The sequence below is a fragment of the Crotalus tigris genome, unplaced genomic scaffold (assembly GCF_016545835.1).
Source record: "Crotalus tigris isolate CLP2741 ecotype Arizona unplaced genomic scaffold, ASM1654583v1 scf7180000018486.1709376, whole genome shotgun sequence".
In the NCBI taxonomy this organism is placed as follows: domain Eukaryota; kingdom Metazoa; phylum Chordata; class Lepidosauria; order Squamata; family Viperidae; genus Crotalus; species Crotalus tigris.
Genome location: NW_024097034.1, coordinates 1,125,142 through 1,149,072, shown reverse-complemented (window position 1 = coordinate 1,149,072; position 23,931 = coordinate 1,125,142). Strand labels below are relative to the sequence as shown.

At 39.9% G+C, this 23,931-nt stretch overlaps 1 protein-coding gene across 1 annotated transcript; it reads left to right on the top strand.

Moving 5' to 3' along the window:
- The first annotated feature begins 7,333 nt into the window (after positions 1 to 7,333).
- Positions 7,334 to 23,612, top strand: KCNK1 (potassium two pore domain channel subfamily K member 1). The gene is made up of 3 exons (XM_039353026.1): positions 7,334 to 8,044; positions 19,204 to 19,599; positions 21,483 to 23,612. Exons 1-3 carry the CDS (start codon positions 7,690 to 7,692, stop codon positions 21,740 to 21,742), a joined length of 1,011 nt encoding a protein of 336 aa, XP_039208960.1. The 5' UTR covers positions 7,334 to 7,689; the 3' UTR covers positions 21,743 to 23,612.
- Positions 23,613 to 23,931: the final 319 nt, after the last annotated feature.

The following is a 23,931-nucleotide window of genomic DNA, read 5'->3' as shown; positions in this document are numbered from 1 at the left end:
TCTGGTTATGTTTCTGTTTTATTTCCCTTTTATGTGGGGAAGGGGGAACAGAGTTTTACTACAGCAGAACGTGCAACTGTTTGCTGTTTATGGCCATGATTTCCATGTCTTCTTCTATTGAAGCCTATGCTAGGGGTAGGCAACCATGGCTCTTTTATGACTCGTGGACTTCAACTCCCAGAATTCAACTCCCAAGCTATGCTGGCTCAGGAATTCTGGGACTTGAAGTCCACGAGTCATAAAAGAGCTAAGGTTGCCTACCCCTGCCCTAGGTGGTCACAGATCATTTCCAACCTGTTTTTGATGCACTGGGGAATGGAAAATGTGAGTGTGGAAATGAAACATTTTGTTCATTTTACTTGCAGACACCAGCATTTTGTGTCGTTTTTGTCATTTACTGCATAATTTTTCCACGTTGGCTGCAGACTTAAAAAAATAAACTATATATATTTTTAACAGACCAGTATGTGCCATTTTTGGCATTGACTGCATAATTTTTCCACATTAAGGCTGCAGACTTTAAAAAAAAATACTGTACCGATGGGCACATAATCAAAATCAGGATTTGAGCGTATTCCCGCTGCTCTCTAGCAAGAGCCACAATACTGTCCACAGAATCAGCTGAATTTTTTTTTCATAGATCAGTTATTTTCATCTCTGCTTCCTCAGCTTTTTAGATCACAGATGTCTTTGCCCAAGCGAGTCTTTAATTACTGTGCTCATAAACTAATTCATACTTTGCAACTAGATATTCTCATGGGGCAGTTTGTTTTGTCATTCAACAGCCCTTAAGCTTTCCAAAATTATATGTTTGACTAGTCACTAGCCTTTCTCAGGTAAGAGGAAATCTACCATAAAACCTATAATAAATATTTATTATCGATACAGTTAAAGGTAATTCTACAGATTAAAAAATATATTACTTAATAATTCTGAATATTGACTTCAGTGCAAATGCTTTCATTGTTCTCTTTTAGAAATAATTTTATTCATCCTGTGCCACACAACCTTTATAGAATATATTATCTTGACTCCTATAACAGTCATACACTTCATAGCCATAGATTACACTTCTTTTGAACTGACACAGAAGCATTTATAATGTATAATATAGTACAATTGTATTTTGCCCTAAACCACAAGAGATACATTTGGAGGCATAACTTACTATCCACAACAACAGCATATTCAGTAGAGCTGGGGATACACATAGTGCTGTTACATTGTAATACAGGTAGGCAGTCCTTGACTTACGACCACAAAGTCACATTTTTCAGTACCATTGTAACTTTGAATGGTCACTAAACAAGCTGTTGTAAGTTTAAGACTGCCTACCAGGGGTAGGCAACCTTGGCTCTTTTATGACTCGTGGACTTCAACTCCCAGAATTCCTGTGCCAGCATGGCTGGCTCAGGAATTCTGGGAGTTGAAGTCCACGAGTCATAAAAGAGCCAAGGTTGCCTACCCCTGGCCTATACATATTAAACAGTATTTTTATTCTTTCCAACTCACCAGAATGTTGGAAAGACATGATATAAAGGAGTTTAGGACTTTGTTCATCTCTCTGTCTGCAGTAGAGTTAAAACTAAAAACTGAACAAAACAGGATCCACTTCCTCTAGTGCAGGGGTAGGCAATCTTGGCTCTTTTACGGCTGGCGCAGGAATTCTGGGAGTTGAAGTCCACGAATCATAAAAGAGCCAAGGTTGCCTACCCCTGCACTAGTACCTTCAGAGTCCTCCAGGGCATCCAATTCTGACTGCTCCATTCTAAGCCCGCCTACTTTCCCCTGGTCATGTGATCCAGAGGAGAGTGCATGTAGCCCACACTGTGCTTCCCAATACCCTTATACACACAATCATGAAGGCACACCAGATTCAAACACATACACAAAGGCAACTTGATTTGGTCAATCCAAGGAAAGTATAGCAATGCAGAGAGGATTCTCCCACTTTATGTTCTGGAGTGAAAGGGGAACTGAGAAAAAGGGAGCTGTGCTATGGGTGAGACAAGTCTAAGGGAAGTTCAGAGTCCTAGCCTGAGGAAAATCTCCATGTGTCAAGAGAGGCATGTTTATTTAGTACTGGGAAAGGCCAGGATTAACAGCCTACAGCAGTGATGGCGAACCTTTTGGAGACTGACTGCCCAAACTGCAACCCAAAACCCACTTACGCATCGTCGAGTGCCGGGTGGGTGTGGCCCATTGGCTGGGCGTGGCCAATTGGGTGGGTGTGGCTGCAGTGGTAACAGCAGACTGGGTGGGACTAAAAAGTTCAAGCAATCATTTCCAACTTTGCAAGATTTTTTTTTTCCCGCAAGAAGTTGAAATTGACTGATTGAACCTTTTTTTTTTTGCACATGGCAGCGGAGGCCTAAAGCGAAAAGGTTTTATAAAACCCAGCTGAAGGCTTAGGACTGGGGCGACGGCATGCGTGTGCCCACAGAGAGGGCTCTGAGTGCCGCCTCTGGCACCCGTGCCATAGGTTCGCCACCACTGGCCTACAGATACCCTGCAACATTAACTCAACTTTTTTTACAGCCTACTTTAAATTATTTATCAAAAGTTAATTTGATTCCTTGTTTAAACATTAGCAAAGTGATTTTTTTCCTTATATAAATCTACGAACTTGGTATAAACTGAAGTCTTAAACGATTAAAAAGGTCTATTTTGCAGATTAAAAAAAACTATATTTGACAAGGAAAATAAAGAAGTCAAGGAATTTCCAACATGATTGATTTTTTGTTTCACTGTCTTTCTCTGGCATTTGAACATACAGTGATTGCAGTGTAACATAGACTCATAAATTCAGCGAAATATTATTGATGAAACAGGAAAAATTGGGATTGCAAAGAATATCCAGCCCAGTTTAGAAGCCCAACTCAGAGTTCTATAATTGGTCAAGTCCAAGTGACTCTACTGCGGGGATGATTCTGATTTAATACTTCAAAAAATACTTCCATTTTCTTAGGGGTTGCTGAAGTTACTGAAGTTTAAAAGCAAGAAAGAACACAATGAAATCTGTCCCACCCAGTCTGCCGTTACCACTGCAGCTTTTTACAAGGGACAAAGCCTGCCAAGTCCATACAGAGGTTTTGAAACTATGTGACTTTAAAATACTCTTCTTAATGGAAGTAGAATCATTTTGGGAAAGACGGTGGATCTAGAGAGTTTTGTGTTCAATTGCTCTCCTGATACCCCAAAAAGTACATGTTATTCTGGCAAATTTTCTTTGATTGACATAAACAGTATAACACCCCTCCCCCCCCTCTCTCTCTCACACACACACACACACACACACACACACACACACACTACAGACGAATAACTGTTACCAACATGACTCAGCAGGATTGAGGAAATAATCAAAGATAACTAAAGGTTCAGCCAGACCATGAGTAAGCTCCTTCAGTGTCCCAGGATGCAATTAAAATGATCCTGGAGATTTAGAATATTTAGAGTAAGTAGGTATTCTCTGACCATATTATATCCCAACCAAATTTTATCATTCTCAGGCTTAAAGCCTGAAATTTCCTCATGTTTTTCATAGTTAACCATACCCTTTCCTCAAAGTAATTTGAACCAAAATAGAAATAAAGTAGCTCGGTCTTCTCTACGTTGCTTGCAGTGGCACCTGCAGCAAACCACAATGATGTCAAAGTAATATCATATCCATAGGCACATAATGATGTCATCCTCCTATTGTCTGATGCAAGTACACGTCATGGCATATGCATGATATTGTCATTTATCTGTCATCACTTCCCCCTCTTGTCTTTGTTGTGATTCCGTGCCATCCTGTGCTCACAACAGCTGAGTCTGAGGAATCTGAGGAGGAGGTAGAGGAGGCATTTGAAGGGCCATCAGGGGCAGAGGGAGGCTCTGATGAATTACAGGACTCACAGTTTGATGCAGAGCCTGGGCCTTTCAGTCGTGTTCCTGATGAAGCTCAGCTGTGTGAGGAGAATGAGTCAGACTCAGAAGACTCACACCTGATGGACTTGCTAACTGATGACCGCACACATCGTCAATTAGTGAGAGTAAATCAACAGCAGTCAATGTGGCACCTCCAGAGTAAAAGGAGAAGGCAATGAGAGGCAACGCCTTGTGACGGCTGTATAAAAAGAGGAGGTGTGGGTGGGGCTGGTTGCTGAAGGCAACCGTTTGCAAAGTGCTTCTTGGAATCCTGTCTGTTTGTCTTGCTTGTGACTTCTCGTCTGTTTGCATTGTGTTTCCTGTGGACTATTTCATTCTTTTGGACTTGAGTTTTGCTGTTTGTGTTTTGGACTATTTGACAGGTTTGTCACCCATGTTAAAAGGGGTTTGTTTTGTTGTAAAGTCTCCAGCCTATTGCATCAGCAGGGGTTTGGTCCTTGTGCCTTTAACAAGGATGGTAACAGGCTGGGATAGAACAGCCTTACTCCAGGCACCCCAAAAACCTTTGGTGTCTTCTTTTTAAATATAAATTATCTGATTTCTTACTTGCCCATCTTTTTGCAACATGCAAAGTTATAAATCTAAACAACTTTACAGTACAGATATGAAAATCAGTGAGAAGACAGCTTTTTAAATAGTCATATTTATTCTCTCAGATGTGAAGCAAAAAACTGACATTTCTCTTATTTTCATCCCATTTGTATCTGTATTTGTGATGTGTTAAAGGGCAAACAAATAGAATGCTGTAGTTCAGCCAGGATTTTAAAAATACTCTCTCAGAATGATATTGTTGGGATGGCAGCAAAGCCAGAGCTTACAATAGTTGCAACACAGACAGCTTAGGGCAGTGATGGCGAATCTTTGAGACCGAGTGCCTAAACCACAATCCAAAACCCACTTATTTATTGCAAAGTGCCAGGGCCACATCAGCATTGTGGTTCCTTCAGGGAGGGTGGTGGTGTGTGTAGCCCACTGGGTGGGCGTGGCCAGGGTGGTCATAGCAGACTGGGTGGGTATGGCCAGGTAGGCGTGGCCTCCTCGATGCTCTAACACCTCTACTCCAGCTTGCTAGCCGGCCGTTTTGCATGCTTTGTGCTGGGCAGGGCTGCTGCTCCAGGCAGCGGCGGCCTAATGGACCTGCGCGAGTTGCTAGTGGTGGCGGTTCATGTGCCCACAGAGAGGGTCTGAGTGCTGCCTCTGGCACGCGTGCCATAGGTTCACCACCACTGGCTTAGGGAGTAGAGTAGAGTAGAGTAGAGTAGAGTAGAGTAGAGTAGAGTAGAGTAGAGTAGAGTAGAGTAGAAATCCTTGGAGGTCTTCCAGTCCAACCCCCTGCTCAGGCAGGAAACCCTTTACTATTTCAGACAAATGGTTGTTCAATCTCTTATTAAAACCTTCCAGGGTTGGAGCATTTACACTGATTAATTGTCCTAACTGTCAGGAAGTATCTCCTTAGTTCTAGGTTGCTTCTCTCGTTGATTAGTTTCCACCAGTTGCTTCTTGTCCTGCCTTCAGGCGCTCTGGAAAATAGTTTACTCCCTCCTCTTTGTGGCAGCCCCTGAGATATTGGAACACTGCTATCATGTCCCCCCTCATCCTTCTCTTCATTAAACTAGACATACCCAATTCCAGCAACCTTTCCTTATATGCTTTAGCCTCCAGTCCCCTGATCATCTTTGTTGCTCTTCTCTGCATTCTTTTCTCAACATCTTTTTTTACATCGTGGTGACCAAAAGTAGGTACAGCAAATGTCATACCAGCCGTGCTTTTTGTTGACTTAAGAATGGAGGACCGAAAAGGCCCTGTGGAGCATAACAGGAATGAAGACTGTTAATGACTGGCCTGTTTTTTTTTTTCTAGTATTTTATTTCGTAAAGGTCACTTAGCAATGCAGTAGGGCAGCCAATACCTCCTTCCTGTCTTCTATTTTTCTATAGTTGGAGTAGGGAATGTTTTAATGGCCAAATGGCATGCTTTTTTTTTTTTAGTTTTTAGTTTTGAGAGTTGCAGTACCTGGTAGTGACATTGTGACAGTTCTGGAGAAGGAGGGACCAATTTTATTTCATTCATTTGTTCGTTCGTTCATTTTTGTATTTTGGAGATGATGAAGGCAAAATATATTTAGCATAGCAAAAGCTAAATGGACTTACTTTAACTTCCATCTTGTTTTAAAAGATGGAAATGTAAAGCTGTTCAAAATCAATAGTTCATTTATCAGTGACAAGCAGGCTGGGCTCTGGAAGGCAGCAAAATAGAGGGCTTGTGTCAGACAACAGAACTGTGAAAAGGAATGGCTTTGGCTCTGATGTGATGGGTGGACTTAATGACTCTTCAGTGCTAAACTGAATTGTGCATAATACAGAAGAATCATGAATTGTACATTATGGCACTCTATCCTATCAAGAGGTCTCCAATCCATTCACACTGACAGCACAGCTATAAATAAAAGTAGCACTGACTGAAGGGAGGAGGAACAGCGCTTAGTCATGGCATGACCATTCTAGCCTCAGCATGTACATCAGGGTAGGCAACCTTGGCTCTTTTATGACTCGTGGACTTCAACTCCCAGAATTCCTGAGCCAGCTGGCTCAGGAATTCTGGGAGTTGAAGTCCACGAGTCATAAAAGAGCCAAGGTTGCCTACCCCTGATTACAAATACAACTGTTATCATATGTTAAGTCAGGCAGCATAGCAGGATAGCCCGCTTCCATTCCTTTCCTTGGTGTATGTTTCCACAGCAGCCAACCATGTATATTATGCTGCTTTCCACTCTGGATAAAAAGATAGCTCCCAATGTTTGTGTGCAATTCTGCTAAATAGAAACCACGGCCTGAAGTCTCTAATTCAGAATTTCTCAACCTCAGCAACTTTAAGCGTTTTTGGACTTCATGCTGGCTGAGGAATTCTGGGAGTTGAAGTCCACACCGCTTAAAGTTGCTGAGGTTGAAAAGCACTTCTCTCACTTATGGAAGCAAATGTGCAGTTTTCATTCACTGAAAACCTTCTACAGAAGTTCCCACCGGATCCCTTTCTGTTGTGTAAGTATGCAGTGGGACAGTAAGGGATGCTGACCATCTGGTTGGCTGGCTCTTGGCCAGGGACGGCTGAGATGCTCCCCAACCGCCCGCCTCAATGCCGCACGAGCTTGAACAGCATCAGAATCTGAAACTGATACACAGCCTCGAGATTCCGAATTTAAAAGCCACGGAATAACCCCCGAGGCAGACCGATGAATGGGAGAACCTCTCCTCTTTTGCCCGATCCAGGAAATCATTCGTGGTTTTATTATTTTTTTTCTCCCGCCCGGGCCTCCGCGCGCTCCCCCCCCCCTTTTTCCTCATTTGGTTAGCAAGCTCCCGGCTGGAACCAGTTCAGCAGCTTCTGGTGACGCGCGTCCCGTTGCCGGTTACCTGAGCTGGCCACGTGAGCGCCACATCATCGGGGCTTTGAATACTGAAAGTCACCGAAAGAAGGAACCAGGAAAAGAGCCTGGTCCGAAACGGCGGAGAGAGGGACCTCTGCTTCGGGGCGGAGAGCGCGGGGGGTCAGCAAGCCGCCACAGCCTGCGGGGCCATCCTCCGTGGGTTGCTTTCCCCCCCCCCCTTCCTGCTGCTCCGGCGCGCCTCGAGGCTCCAGACTCCCGAGCTGAGCCGCCCGGGTCACTCAGGGACACACGGGTCTTCCGCGGGCTCCGGACAACGCAGCAGAGGTGGCGGGCTGGCGCTCGGAAGGAGTGCGCGGCGCTGGCGGGGGAAGATGCTGCAGTCGCTGGCGGGCAGCTCGTGCGTGCGGCTGGTGGAGAGGCACCGCTCCGCTTGGTACTTCGGCTTGCTAGTGCTGGGCTACCTGCTCTACCTGCTCTTCGGCGCCGTGGTCTTCTCGTCGGTGGAGCTGCCCTACGAAGACCTCCTGCGCCAGGAGCTGCGCAAACTGAAGCAGCGCTTCGTGGAGGAGCACCAGTGCCTCTCGGAGCAGCAGCTCGAGAGCTTCTTGGCGCGCGTCCTGCAAGCCAGCAACTACGGCGTCTCGGTGCTGAGCAACGCTTCGGGCAGTTGGAACTGGGACTTCACCTCGGCGCTTTTCTTCGCCAGCACCGTGCTCTCCACCACAGGTAAGCAACTGGCGGCGGCGCGGGCCTTAGCCCGGGCCTGGCGTTTGCATTGGGAACCTGCTTCCTTCCTTCCTTCCTAGGCCAGCCACGGGCCTGGCAAGCCGCAGGAAAAGAGTCGAGTCCGCTACGGCGGGAGAAAGTGGCGGCTTCTCCCCTCCACGCAACCCGTTTCCAACCGAGAAAGAGCTGACTCCTTTGGGAAAATTTAGAAGGCCGAGGAGCGTTTCTTGTAGGACTGCCTTGCGGCTGTTTGGTTTGCAAAGAAAGCGTCCGCCTTCACACAAAGCTCTTAACACGGTTACTGAAATAACGCCCGTCTGGAGTCGTTCGACGCATTGAACCATAAAACAGCACAACGGGGCTGTGTTAACAAAATGTCCCACAAAGAAACCATAACTAGGGTTGATGCTTCGTTAGCCAAGAATTGCAGGTGTGGTGGGGTGCAAATGCGAAATCTTTACTTGACTTGGTTAAGCGAGGTCTGTGATCATAGTCAGGGTCTTTCCCTCTTATAAAAGAGAATATTTGTAGCTCAGGGTTGAAATGAGGGGTCTTTGGTGCTCTCTGAGTTTGGTTGTTTTCTTGCAGACATTTCATTACCCAAACTAGGTGACATGGTTAGCACTGATGATGTTACCTAGTTTGGGTAATGAAATGTTTGAAAGAAAACAACCAAGCTCAGAGAGCACCAAGGACCCCTTTCCCTCTTGGCCTTCTGTCCCCCTCAGGCACTTCCATTTTTGCCTCCAGTCCTCTGCTCCTTATTTGGTTTCTGCACACAGCTAACACTTTGGGAACAGGGCACTATAGAACAGAGGACTTGGAGACAAGGTACTCCTATCTTTTGTGAAGTGGTAATCAAACTGCAAAGTTTTCTTTCTTTTTCCCATCATCATGTCATCCCGAGCTCCCATCCTTTTCCCCCCAGTTAATAAAACGCTGGGACAGGTTCCTGCTTGCAATATAAAAAAGAAGCCAGCCCAAAAAGAAAGAATCCTAGCTGGGTTCATACATTACATTTCAGTTGGCTTTAGTCTAAGTACTATGCCTTGTCAAAATGGGCCATCTAGTTTTTAAAACAGTAAATGTATGCAGGTGCACAGTTTGAGAACATGCCTTTTCACCAATGCTATTACAGTGGGTATTTGCTTAACTGGGCTTGTAGAATCATAAACAGTCTTAAATATTCCCAGTGAGAACTTAGTTCTAAATGAATATGCTTTCACTTTTAGACTGAAGTCACGTATGGCAATAAATCATGTAAATTGCTCAGCTTTGATTGCTTTAGTTTGTTGTTCGATTCCAAATACATATATACGTGTGTGTGTGTGTGTGTGTGTGTGTGTGTGTGTGTGTGTGTGTGTGTGTATTAGATACACATTTATGTATTTATTAGAGTTATATCCCACTTTTCATACAGGAGTTCAAGCAGGCACACAGCCTTCCTGCTTTTTTCCACATCAACATTCTTGTGAAGTAGGTTAGGCTGGGAAAAAGTGCCTGGCTGAAAATATATTAAAACCTGGATGTCTCTGCTTCTGCTGAAAAATGTATTATGTGTCAACCAAGTTTGTGACTTCTGGCCATAATAGTTTTTCTCAAGCTAGGCCATTCTGCCTTGTTTAATAGTCTGAGATTACAACAAGCCATGGCTTAATGTATATGATATCTTTGTTGCATTCATGAAAATCTTGCACGGTCAGCATTGTAAATTATTACTCTGTACACGTCCTGCAATAGTTATTTTTTAAAAAATGAAATGCTGATTAGTGAGAATGTCATTTTGTTGCTTTGATAATGAATCATACCTGTATAGCCTGTCTGGTAAACATGACCTTATGGAATGCAGCCATCCATCATTAATATTGTTATCATTGACCAGTTCAATAGCCATCAGATTTATCACTCATTATGGTTTGCTTAGAGAAATGTGGCAAACATTACATGTAACAACAAAGAAGCCATTGGGGTATCTCTAGCTAAAAATGCCCTTTTAAACCAGTAGAACTTGAAAATGAAGATGTTGTTCATGATTTCTCAAATGCAGGAAGTACATCCCACTGCTAAAGAGAAGGTTGAGAGGATGCAACTTTGTTACTGTGTTTCTCTTTCCTTTTTGAATAAGATGACCTGGTGAGGACAAGATGGTATTGTATTTCCTGATATAATGGAAAAACGATTGCTCATCGCATAAGACTTAGGAAGGGAAAGTACACCCATAACTAATTCATCATTTAGCTTGTGTCTCTGCAGCTAATGTATTGTGTACCCAAATGTACATTGTCCTAAACCATCGAGTTAAGTATCAATCCTTTAATGCATTTTTTCCTTAGTTCTAAATAAAGATCCTTTTGTGGATAGGATATATTGCCCTTAAATTGTTTAGAGGTCTTGCTGATTCAGCAGTTAAAATTGCATACAGGTGGTATGAGGAACTGTCAATGTGTATTCAGTATCATGTGCCATATTCTGATCAGTTTGGATGACATGGATGATAATGAAACATTTGTATTAACCATTACTATATATATATAAGACCCAAACTGCTAACTTTTAATTCTGAAAATTGCCATGGTATTATGTGTCCTTTTGGAAGGCGATATTTTTGATGGACAGATTGCGTGTGCTCCAAAAAAGAATGAGATGGAAACTCTCCATAAACAACTACAGCTATTAAAGCAGCCACATCTTTTCTTCAAGCATGAAAATAGATATAAACAATGTATATCCTGGAAGATCTCATATGCCTTCTTCCCAGTCATTTTTGAATTTTAACTATGACAATCATAGCTAATAGTCATTGGTGAGATGGTTGAAGCATCAGGCTAGAAACTGGGAAACCATAAGTTCAAGACCTGCCTTGGGCACAAAACCCACTGGGTGACCTTGGGTTAGACACACAGCCCAAGAAACAGGCAATGGGACACTGCTTCCGAAATCTTGTCAAGATAACTACAGGGATTTGGCCAAGTGTTGAGTTAATGTTGAGACTGTCAACACTAACTCAAAGTCCCCCCAAAAGGGCATTGAACCACCTGGATTTGCCATTGCTGTGTGAGGATGACAATGACAGAAAATTGTGAATCAAGAGCATAGGCTTCTTGTAGTCTAAAATGATTTAGATTAATCAAAGAACATTTCCACATCAGTTTTTGATGGTTTCACATCATTGTGATGCTACAATATATAGTCCACCAGCATCAGAGATTTGCGGCTGGATAGAACTATAAATTATTTGTATAGAAAGCCTCTAAATCTTAAGTGATATGAGCGAACTTTTCTCATGCATCCCACTCCAGTCTTTGCTTCTGCCCTTCAGAGTGCCTCAACATTAAAAGACCCATCACAGGGAAGTCTGCAAGGAATGTTATCTGCCTGTATTGGTACCCATCTTGTGATGGAATCATCCTGATCTATACAACCCTGTCCATTGCTATTGGAAAGACAACCCTTATGCCATGGCAACAGCCTTCTGCTGAAGCAGTTTTTCAGTAGGGGCTTTTCATGACAGGGCATTTTAATGGGGCATGAAACAGAATGGATTTCAGCTTTAAGGATAAGAATCGCCAAGCTATGATGATTTCCAGGTGGAATTAACATGTAACATATACAACAGGGTTAGATTCGAACAAACTAAGTAAACAAGGAATTCAGTGGTTTTTCTTGAAGTAAACAAGTGAAGGATGATAGTTTTGTTCCATTTTGCCTACCTGTGAGGCTGTTTTGCATATAGTTTTCCGACTGTCATTGATTGGTAGTTTCACAGCTTTATGTTCTTTTAAATAATGTCTATTTAATATAACAGCCAGTTTGTGTAATGGTATAGGGCAGGGGTAGGCAACCTTGGCTCTTTTATGACTCGTGGACTTCAACTCCCAGAATTCCTGAACCAGCATGGCTCAGCTTGGAAACCTCTCCTTTTCCTCTTAGCATGGCTGGCTCAGGAATTCTGGGAGTTGAAGTCCACGAGTCATAAAAGAGCCAAGGTTGCTTACCCCTGTGCTTGTGCATTCTACATGGTACAGAAGCCATCTCTGTTGCTGAGACCATATTCCTTTCTGCTGCTCACCAGGGGGAGGGAAGGTTTTGTATCCCAGTTTTGTCTCTGTTTCATTCCCATAAAGTGTCCCTTCAAAGCTGTGCACATCTCTCAACCCAATTTAGGGAACTGCTGTTAGGTTTAAATCACTTATTAGTTTGAGACTCAAATATAAGAAGAAGCACCTCTTCCCATATTAGTATAGCCATGAATTAGGTGAAACATCAGAAGATATTTGATAAGAAAGACATACAGAACAGAGCATTTTCAGCTCCAGAATGCCCGACAGAACTTGATCAACATTACATTCATTTATTGCCAAATTAAAGCATTTTATGCTTATGCATTTACAGCTTAATACTGTTTTTATGGATTCTGGCTAGTTGGTTTAGTTTAGTTCATTCACTTCATGGGCTGATATTCTGTAATATTCAATTGTACTTGCAAATGTGTTTTCATTATTTTTTTTATTATGCTTACAGCCTCTGCTGTCAAACAACTCTTGGCAATTACTGCTAAATAATATAAGAATTTAGAAATGTTTAAGAAAAAGACATACCCAATTCTTTCACTGTAGTCAAAAGAATTCGCAGGGTCTTCTTTCGTTTGTTTGCATGTGCATTTTACAACTTTATGAAATATTCAGGGCCAGTGTGTTTAGAAAGTCTTTTCACATAACATAGTAAATATTTCACATGCAGGCAACTTACATTTATTTTTGAGAGAGGCTAATTATTGTTGTCTTTAAAGTTTCATTTGAATGATAAAAGATAACTTGACTGATTAAGTGTGTTTAGCTTATTGACCTCGTGGAACTCCAAAACTGGAAAAAGGCTTTTGAGTCAATTTCTTAGTTCAGGAATCCCAGGGCATGGCTGCCTGACCTCAATTTCCCAATGAAGGAAACCCCATCACCTATCTCAGTAATTTCTTATATTGTCAAAAAGCTCTGTTCATTAGAAATGTGTTCTTAATTTATAAGAAGTTATAAGAATTCATCTTCCTGTAACTGAATCCCTCAATCGGTGTCTAGTGCTATAAAATTACAGAGCATGGGCTTTAATTTCTGTGCTGATGTTTAATTCATGGGCTATACTAATGTGGGAAATGGTGCTCCATATCATTTCAAATATTTGAAAAATGCTAACATATTCACCATCAGTGTTTTGTCTCATACTGAACATTTTCAGTTCTTCCAGGCTTTTTAAATAGCATATAGCTTGTAGTCTCCTGGTTATCCTCACATCCTTTTTTCGAAATTGTTCCAGTTTGTCTCTGGGTGTGGTGCCCAGACTTTACAGCTTTTTGTGAAATGTAATGGCAGTGAGACAAACATCACATGAATTGCAGTTGTTGTTAACCCCACTCCAAGCATGTATTTAATTGAGTCAACTTGTAGTATGTTTTAAAGGTTGGGCATCTCTAGTTGAGGAGGCACATAACTCAAGATGATAAAAATCTTTTGGAACAATACAACATGTCTAAGTTACTGCGATTTCCTGGTGGCCTCTCATAAAAATGCTAATTAGATTTGAGCCTAATCTTTGTTGAGATTAGCCGTTGTTGCCATCCCTGCCATCTGCTGTAGGATAAAGTCAAATACGGAAACTTTAATTCACGTTTATAACACCATGCGTGAAGATTACACGTCAGTTAACTTAAACCAGCCTCCTGCTGGTTATTGACTTAAACGTGTTATAAACATGAATTAAAGCTATTCTTTGAAAGTCCTAGCAACTGTAAGTATAGATGAACTTAAAGCAGCTTTTCTCATGCTCATATATAACGAAGCTGCAGAAATTTAATAATTAAGCTTACTGAGTTTTTTTCATCTACTTCTATTCAGTTTATCACTGTATGGCGATTTGATATCTGCCATCTGCCTCAAGTTTTTTGTATGACACATAATTCGAAGAATATTTTTCCTGTTTGTATTACCTTTGTCCAGGAAGTCTGAGTCATATGAATTCCTAAATATGAGCATAATATTTCTTTCTGTGTAAGAATGTTACTCAACAAAGTACACACTGATGTAACTGTAACATAAAGTTACAGTAAAATAAAATAAGATAAAAAATAACATGATGCTGACATATCTTGGAACTCATGCAAAACATGAGTTGTGAATGTTTCCTCAGAAATAAGTCAATGGTCTGGCTCCCAACTAAGTGTTCTGAGTATTACAACCTTAATGCATCTAGCCAGCCTTAGAAATTAAAAGGGCCATTTTGCAGAAGGATTAGCTAGATTCAAGTAAATGTTCTTCTGTAAAAAAATGAAATTCAGAAGACCTGAATCCAGATATTGTGAGTGAGAGTTGTTGATTATTAACCAATATGTAAGCCATTTTAAAAATCTGTATTTATTCTTTCGCCATAGTTCTGAAACTGAATGGCAATATTGTAATACCATATATATTAATATTATAATATAAATTAAAAATGTAGAGTAAGAGATTCCTCACTGATAACATCATTGCCAACAAGAAAATTATGTTGGCTGCTGGATGGATTAAGAAAACTATGTAATTAGAGTCTTAATAACTCAGGTAATCAACATAATAGGAGCTGTATTTAAAATTCAAAGAGTGAAGGATCTGTAATATCAATATCAAGTGCAGATTCATTCATAAACCTGCTGATCAGAGGGCCAAAATGGAAGTTTCTGCAATAACTATGGCTATGCAGTGCTTTGGATCTGAAGGGAAAAAAATCCTTTGATTCATGCACAAGCATGCACATACTATAACTCCCAGAATCACACTGAAGCTGCAGAGGACAGTCACAGGATCCTGGGAAAAGTTGTGGTTGATTTAAAGAGTTACAAATTGAGGCCACATGAGCATTTTTTTTTTGTTGTATAGGGGTGGGAAGTGGGGATTGGCTCCTTTTCTTGTACACTTTCCAGAGCCATATTGTTTGAGTTGGACAGCCAAATAAATAAGGAGATGGATTAATCCTGTGAATTGCATTATCATTAATATTATAAATATTAAATAACTGCCAGATAGCTTTACTGGTGTTTATTTCCAGTTTCTGGCAAACACCCCCCCCCCTTCTCATTATGGATTCATTTCATGACCACAGTATTCTCTTAAGACCACTGCAAAAAATGTTGGAAAAACAGGTCCAGTCACATGATGTCTTGACTTAAGCTGTAATTCCAGGCTCTATTACAATTGTAAGTCAAGGAACTATCTTTTTTCACAGAAGAACTCAGGCACTGAGGTTATCCTTTGACAGCCTCTGCACTCAGAGTAGTGGCTCCTGCAAAAGTCCCCACTGATTTTTGAACAAATTGAGGCCCTCCTGTTTTGTCGCACCTTCCTCTATTTTGTCTTAAGGCACTACAGCTTTGACATTATTTTTTTCATACAGTAAATCAAAGCACCCCTGGCTACAGGAGAAAATATGTAACCCATTTTTTTTGTTTTATTCCCCTTATTTTTCTACACATTGGACTCATTTTATTTCCAGCAGGATTTCTGCTGCTCATTGTACAGGAAGAAATAACTTTCCCAGATTACAGAACTTCTTTCTGACTTGTTAGACATTTGATTTATTAAATATATCAGTGGTTATCAATGTATTTTACTGTCAAGCTGTAGTGAAAATTCTACTACTCATGTGCTACTGACAAGTGCCATATACTACTGTTAGAAGCCTGGGCTGGATTAATTGCTCCTGACATTGGTTCCTCCTAGGCTGAGTCACGATTCTGCCCAGGTGCATCACGCAGCAGGCATTTCTTGTGCTACTAGCCAGTCAGGGAGCAAAAAACCTTACTTTTCTCATCACTGAATTGTGTTTTGTTGGATAGGGTCCAGTGTTTGAATCTGTCAAGATCTTTCTGGATCTTGAGCCTATCTTCCAAGTGTTAGCTATTCCCCCCCAGCTTGTTGTCATCTGCAAATTTGATGAGTTCCCCTTCTATTCCCTCATCTAAATCATTTATGAAGATGTTGAAGAACATTGGGCCTAAGACAGAACCTTGGAAGTACCCCATGGCATGCTCCCCTCCCTGTAGATCTAGTTCCATTGAGGACTACACATTGAATGTGGTTGGTCAGCCAGCTGTGAATGCAGCTGATGGTAATGCTGTCTATCTCACATTTTTTCTATTTTGGCACTAGTTTTACAGTTGACAATTGTCACAATGTTTTAGGAATAACCATGGTTTTCAGCAGTCTGGATTAATGAGGTTGAGCATTAAAGACTGATGCACGTTTGTAAACGCCACAGCCGAAGATGAAAAAGCATGCCATTAAACTGATTTTCTCGCTTCAAAGAAACCTTGAACGCTCCATGTCTCCGAATATTCTATTCTTGGCAAAATAAATACTACTTTAATTAGCTTGCTATTAACATAGTCATGCATGTTTTGTAGCCTGCTAGAAGCATAACTAGAATTGGGGCCTAATGCCAGAAATCCAACAGCATTTTCAAGAACTACCTACAGGCTTTAAATTTTTTTTTTAAAAAAGTCATGACATAGCAGGCAACTGCTGAAAAGAAATACTCAACACTTTTAACTGATGGAAAGTTCTATACACCTAGCCCAAACTGGAACATTTTATCCATCATGTAAATTTCTATTAATTCTTTTTGTTGTTTCAACCCTTGTGCTAGGAGACAGCCCTAGTTTGCAAATAGTTGCCTCACCTTGATAATATTTATTGATAGTTCATTGCACAGCAGTTTAAACAAGTGACCTGTGAGTTTTCTACCAAGAGATCTTAAAGTAGCCTTCAAACCTGACTACTTCTTCTGTGTTATTTATTAGATTTTACTGGGCAGAAACTTTTTGGTTGTTTCTGTCTAATCGATCTGTAATGTTACAGACTTGACTTGCAAAGATCTTGCAAAGAACTTACATCAGTTTTCAGTTTTGTTATTCAGCATTTGGATACTCAGAAACAAATTAATATATTGTGGTTGGAATGCATACAGTTAATTCTGAATTGATTGTATTTGAACAATTTTATTTCAAAGATTTATATGACCACCCAACTCAGAAATTGATACTGCATGATAGTTTATAAACTATATATCATAAGCAGAACAAGAAATGTAAGTCTGGAACGGCATTTTAGGAGGTGGGCCAATATTCCCCTGTCATAATTTGTTGATTTATAATTTGGATAAAAGAAGCTATTAATCTCTCTCTGGTACATTAGCATGTCAGAGGGAAGGGAGAAAACAGGGACCCTGTTGGTTTGGGAAAATAGTCCCAAGGACTGTGGGGAACCCGATGGTGAGAAGCAGAACATGGGGTGTCTCAGGGGGTGTGGAAGGCCTGGGGCAGAGGGCCTGGTCCTGTACTAGGCCTCCTCACCCCTGAGGCACCCCATGTTCTGCTTAATGACCCACATGGTCATTTAATAACCACATCAGAGAAAAGCATGAGATGGGGTCATTAAGCAAGGTGATCTTGCTTAACCACCATTATAACATGTGACCATAATGGGCAGGCTCCCCATTATGAGTCTACTTATATAAAGATACTTTGAATCTGTGTTGGAAATGTGAATGATATAAAGGGACATTCTATCATGTTTAGTGGATATGTTAAAGAGCTGTAAAGATTGGATACAAATACATCGATTCAGGACATTTTGAAGACTAAAGTACAATTAATACAAGAGGCTTTTCTTTGGGAACTGATGGACAGTTAACTAGAAAAAAATGACACAAACTTTTATTTTTATTTTTGACATGTGCAGGAAGATTGCTAAATTGTCAAAAATGGAAAGAGAGGAATGGCTGGTTAAGATGATGGAACTTGCAGAGCTGGTTAAATTAACTTCTTTACTTAAAGAAAAAAACAATATCTACATTTATGACTGTCTGGAAACCTTTTACAGACTTTTTTCATGAAACAGAAAAAAACACTTATGGCTTGTGATTTAGATGATTAGAAAAAAAAATAGATAATAGAAAAAAAGTGAGCTTTTTGTGTTGTAATCACTGAGTAAGCAATGAGTAACCAGTGGTAGGATTTGGATATGTGAACAACCGGTTCTCTGTGTGGATGCCACTTCCGGAAGTCCGTTCTGGGCCTGGGCAACAAAAAATTAGCTACCGGTTCTGCCAAAGTGGTGCGAACTGGCTGAATTCCACCACTGTGAGTAACCAAGCAAATATCCACACTGTATTTCCTGCAAAGGAAATTGGCAGCTTCTTTCTGTTCCTATTCTTTTCTCTCTACATTTTTCTCTTTTCTTTTTTCCTTTCTCCCTTTCTTTATTTTAAATTATGTATTAGTTTGTGTTAGTTTTAGTGTTTCCTTTAAAACGTTAATAAAATTAAAAGAAAAAGAGTGATACTATTTGCAAGTGCTTTCTCCATTCCCCCCCCCTGCATAGATGAGACAAATATTCTTCAGTTTTAAATGGAGTGCTCTCCCATTTCTTGTAGAATGAAGGTTTGCTTAGAAACTCCAGATAAGTTCGCTCTCACTTTTTTCCCACCAAAACACTGTGGTTAGGAGTTTAATGAACAATTACAAGGTGGCTTTCCAAATTTCAAAATGCAGCTTTTCTTTCTCTTTGCTTTTTGTTCTGTGGTAGACATGAATGATCTTTAATGAAGTACAGCCAACGATTAAAAAGTAAACCTCTGCATTTCAACCACAGATTGAGGTAGCTCCTCGACCATCTTAAGTCCGCTCTCTGACAGTGCATTCAAACTTAATAGCTTTCCTTCATGCATAATCCTCTAAATCAGTGGTTCTCAACCTGTGGGTCGGGACCCCATTTGGGGTCGAACGACCATTTCACGGGGGTCGCCAAACAACGCAGTCCACCATTTTTTTCCCCTTTTCCTTAGCTGTGCTACTCCCTTTTATTCTATTGGCTTTTGAAAGCCAATAGAATAGACTCCCTTGAATAGAGTCTAATTCTATTGGCTTTCAAAAGCCAATAGGAATTGTCCAGGCTGTTTCTGCCCTGCTGAGTCCACCAAAAGTCCCATTCTGCAAACGGTGCTGCACCAGTTGAGTAGCTTTTGACTTACAACCGGTTGAGTAGTCCTTGACGTACGACCGGTTGGGGGTTGCGGCATTAAAAAGGTTGAGAACCACTGCTCTAAATCTCACTGCTGTCCTTCTGCTTGTGTTACAGGTTATGGCCACACTGTGCCTTTGTCAGATGGAGGAAAAGCCTTTTGCATCATCTATTCGGTTATTGGGATCCCCTTCACCCTGCTCTTCCTGACAGCCGTGGTCCAGCGTGTCATTGTCTATGTCACCAGGCGGCCTGTATTATATTTCCACATCCACTGGGGCTTTTCGAAGCAAATTGTGGCCATTATTCATGCAGTGATTTTGGGCTTTATGACCGTCTCATGCTTTTTCTTTATCCCAGCAATAATATTTTCTGTCCTGGAAGATGATTGGAACTTTCTGGAATCTTTTTATTTTTGCTTCATTTCTCTCAGCACCATCGGCCTTGGCGATTATGTTCCAGGAGAAGGTTATGACCAAAAATTCAGAGAGCTGTATAAAATAGGAATTACATGTGAGTAGCAAACTAGCACACTAATAAGAAAAAGGCATATTTCTCCCTAATAGCCTTTTATATTATATAACTGCAGATACAAAAAAAAAGTCAATAGGGTTTTGAAATTCTTATTGAAGTTTTACTTTTTGTTTTATGTGTAATTTACATTTTTTGACTCGTTGCTACAGAAGATGTACAGGTAGTCCTTGACTTGTAACAATTTATTTAAGTGACTGTTCAAAGCACTAAAAAAAAATGACTTAAGATTGTTTTTCACACTTAAGACCTATGCAGCATCCCCATGGTCGGTCACATGATCAAAATTCAGATGCTTGGCAACTGGCATGTATTTATGACAGTTGTAGTGTCCCAGACCATGTGATCATCTTTTGGGATCTAACAAGACAAGTCAATGGGGAAGCCAGAGTCACTTAACAACCGTGTTACTAACTTAACAACTGCAACGATTCACTTAACAACTGTGGCAAGAAAGGTTGCAAAATGTAGTAAAGCTCATTTAACAACTGTCTTGCTTAGTAATGGAAATTTTGGTCTGAATTGTGATCGTAAGTTGAGGACTACCTATATATTCTCATTCTGACAAGCAAAGTTAATCAGTCAGATATTACTAAATGCAATCAAGTTCTTATAAATGATTCATAGAATAGCTATCAATTGTCTGTTTATAGGAACCAAAAATTAACAATTAAATGGAGCCACTATATTTTAAAAAAATATGTACAGTATATCAGAATCTTATTTTCTAGGACAGGAGGACACAAGCTGCAATCACCTCAAAGTTAGATGTGTCATCAGAGTTCCTCCAAAGAATTCTGTCAAATTCTGATTCTTAACTTGACAAAAAGCAACTGGATATTCAGCTCTTTGGTTTTTATTCCTTATCTTGAAGTACATTTTCTTAAATGTGCTAATATTCTTAATATTTACAAGATTAATAGAGTCTAGCACAGAGCAGAGTAGATCACTCCAAATACTTCTGATTTCCTATCACTCTTGGTAATGTAATCCTCTGATCACATTTTAAAATATTTTATTACATGTGATTATATAGCTTTTATCTCTTAGTTTTCAGCAGATGTTGTATACATAGGATAATGGGGTATTTCAGTGGTGGGATTCAAATATGTGAACAATCGGTTCTCTATGTGGATGCTGCTTCTGGAAGTCCATTCTGAACCTGGGCAACAAAAAAAATTAGCTACCGGTTCTGCCAAAGTGGTGCGAACTGGCTGAATCCCACCACTGGGGTATTTACATTGAAAGTGTGTAGATAATATGACCGTGAAACCCAGACCTTTGTTGATTGCAATGATTAGAATGATATTTTCAGACATAGATCAATTTAGTTCCAAATTTATGTTTAATTAGCGAGAGTATTATTGTTGACTGTATAACTCTTGTATTATACTCTGAATGTATAACTAATACTCTAGAACTCCATGTTAATCTACTTGCAGAAGAGAGAGAGAGAAAGAGAGAGAGAGAGAGAGAGAGAGAGAGAGAGAGAGATTTTTGCTGGCTTTTAATAAGCATTTTTGATTGGTCATATATATATATATATGCAGCTTTTACAAAATTACATGGTTAGTCAAATCACACTATAGATGAGCACTATTCACACCTTTTTTATATGTTTGATAATTATGTTAATACATAAGATGGTGTGCAATTCTGCTTAAGAGTCCTAGTGTTTTGATTTAAGTCTTTCAGAATGTGGCAGATTTCATGGGGACATGCAGAAGGATTGCATGGCATAGACACTGAGAGTTTCTGGATTAGCAATTAATACTTTTTCACTGTGGAGATTTGCACCACTTCAGAATGGTATGACATACATTCAATCAATTCATAATTCATCAACTGTGATAATTCTTTCCTAGGTTACCTGTTGCTGGGCCTCATTGCAATGCTGGTTGTTCTAGAGACTTTCTGTGAGCTTCATGAACTAAAAAAATTTAGGAAAATATTCTATGTGAAGAAAAACAAGGAAGAAGACCAAGTGCACATTACAGAACATGACCAACTGTCCTTCTCTTCAATTTCAGACCAGGTAGCATCCATGAAGGAAGACCAGAAAGTGGATGAGCCTTTTGTGACTCCTCAAGCTACACTTAACTGTGATGGCTTTATAAACAATTAACCAAGGGCTTCCATTCCAGTATCAACAACAGTGCACTTAACATTCTTGCAGTTAGAACTAATACTGTTAATGTAATTATAGAAGCAGGAATGCTATGCTCTACTATTCATATATTCATAATGCTTTGGGATCTTTTCCAATTTGTGGGCCAAAAGGAGGTATTTTTGTTGCTGGTTCTACATATTGGGAATGCTTAGCGTGCAGTTGAGAACCTCAGGCTTTATGATGTATACACAGTATACAAGATAAGACTATCCTGTTCAGGCTTTTCTTTCCCACCCAAGAATCAACAAAGTAATTTCATTTTTAACAAAGACCAGTCTTTCGTGTGCCAATTTTATGCATGGCAACAAATCTTTGGAAAGCACTGAGTTAGTAAATCTTCATGCTTTTCCCATAAGGAAATATGGTAGCCACAGCAGCACTTGGAAAATAGGAATAATCTTCCAGATGGCGGTCACTGAGCTATGTGGCAGTGCATTTATCACTACAGAACTGAAAAGTGAGAACCAAGTTTATTCAATCTGTTATGCGCTGTCTCAGTCATTCTAAATTCTGAAAACATTTAGGGTTTGTCTCAGTATGAATAAGGCAAACAAACAGCCATTCTGAAATATCTCTCCCCGGTCTAATGTCCTACTCTGATCTATCACCTCTATCCTGTGTACAGCCTGGAGAGGGGAGTTTGGACAAAGGGTTTTATGTGTGGCAGAAAGTTGCTTGAGTTTTACACTTGCTACATACTAAGCCTACACCAAGTAATTTTACCCTGAAATATATTCTGCATGTAGACTTTACTAAGTCTGAATGTGATCTCTGGTGTTTTCCTTCTAGCCTTAAATACCACAAAAGGATGTTATGTGAAAGATTTGAATGGGTTGTAGGAACAGGGACCTGTGAACACCAGCATACAGAACTGAAGGCATATTACAGTGGAAAGCCATCTTCCTTAGCATTTTCACTTCACGTTGGGCTCCAGTTTTAGTAGACTGCCTGTGAGTTTTCAAACTATTCATAGCCAAGCAGTTGTAGAGCTATGATCTTATTTATTCAGTGAAATAATAATCAAGCTGAATAGTGAAGTAATGAAGAAAAGAGAAAAATACTTGAAAGCTCTTATCACCTAAAAGCACTGTACATGAACTTAATGTTTATTAATAGATTTTGTACCTTTACTAGGGAATGACTTTCTTGATAAATCTGCTTCAAAATCTATGTGAATTGAAATTTATTTTTAAGAAACCACAACTCAGAGATGCTTCTTTAATTTGATTTGAAGCTTGGTGTAGTGCATGCTCATGAAAGCCGATATTTTTGTACCACTTATGTTTGTTTCGATTGTATAGTTCAACTTTTATTTATGTACATAAATATATTTATATATTGTGCATATCAGGTAGATTGTTAGAAATGAAGTGTCAGATTTGAAATTTTAAAGGTTCTTTTCATAGATTTTTTTTAATTAAGAAAAAATCATTCAAACTATGGCACTGAAAATAATGACTTAAATTCTCACCAAATGAATGTGGAAGGATAAGTCATTATGCCTGCAATGTTAAAATTCCTGTTTTGTTTTATTTTAATATGACAGCCTACTCATATTGATGACAGTATTTCCAAGTAGCTTGAATGCTGCAGCATCCTTCATACTGTATTGTACTATAGACTTCAGATTTTATTGACAATTGTTGTCTGGAAACAGGTGAAGCTGCATAATTGCACAAAGTTGTTTTGTTTTATTTTTTTAAGTAAGAACATAATAAAGCTTAGTTGGAATAAGGATATTGTAAAAAAAACCTGTAGAAATAAGGAATTATTATTCTAATAATTAGTATTTCAGACTTTTAAAATAAATCATGTATGGTTCCAATTCTCTCTCTCTCTTTTTTGACATTCTAATATTTAACTGTGAATTTACTTGTCGCATGAGACAAGATATATATTACTGCCACTGTTACCACTACCACTAGCTTCTTCAGTACACATCTGCCACATCCCATCTGGACCTAGTGACAGGTGTTCAGTGCCCTATGTTCAATAGAGTAGAATGCAAAATGGTATATTATTATTATCATTATACACATAACAGTGTAAAATCACAGATGCCACTTCTTTAGCTAGTGTTGGCCTTCATTTATTGAGTATAAATCACTGGGACCTGACAGATTGCACCCCAGAGTTCTGAAGGA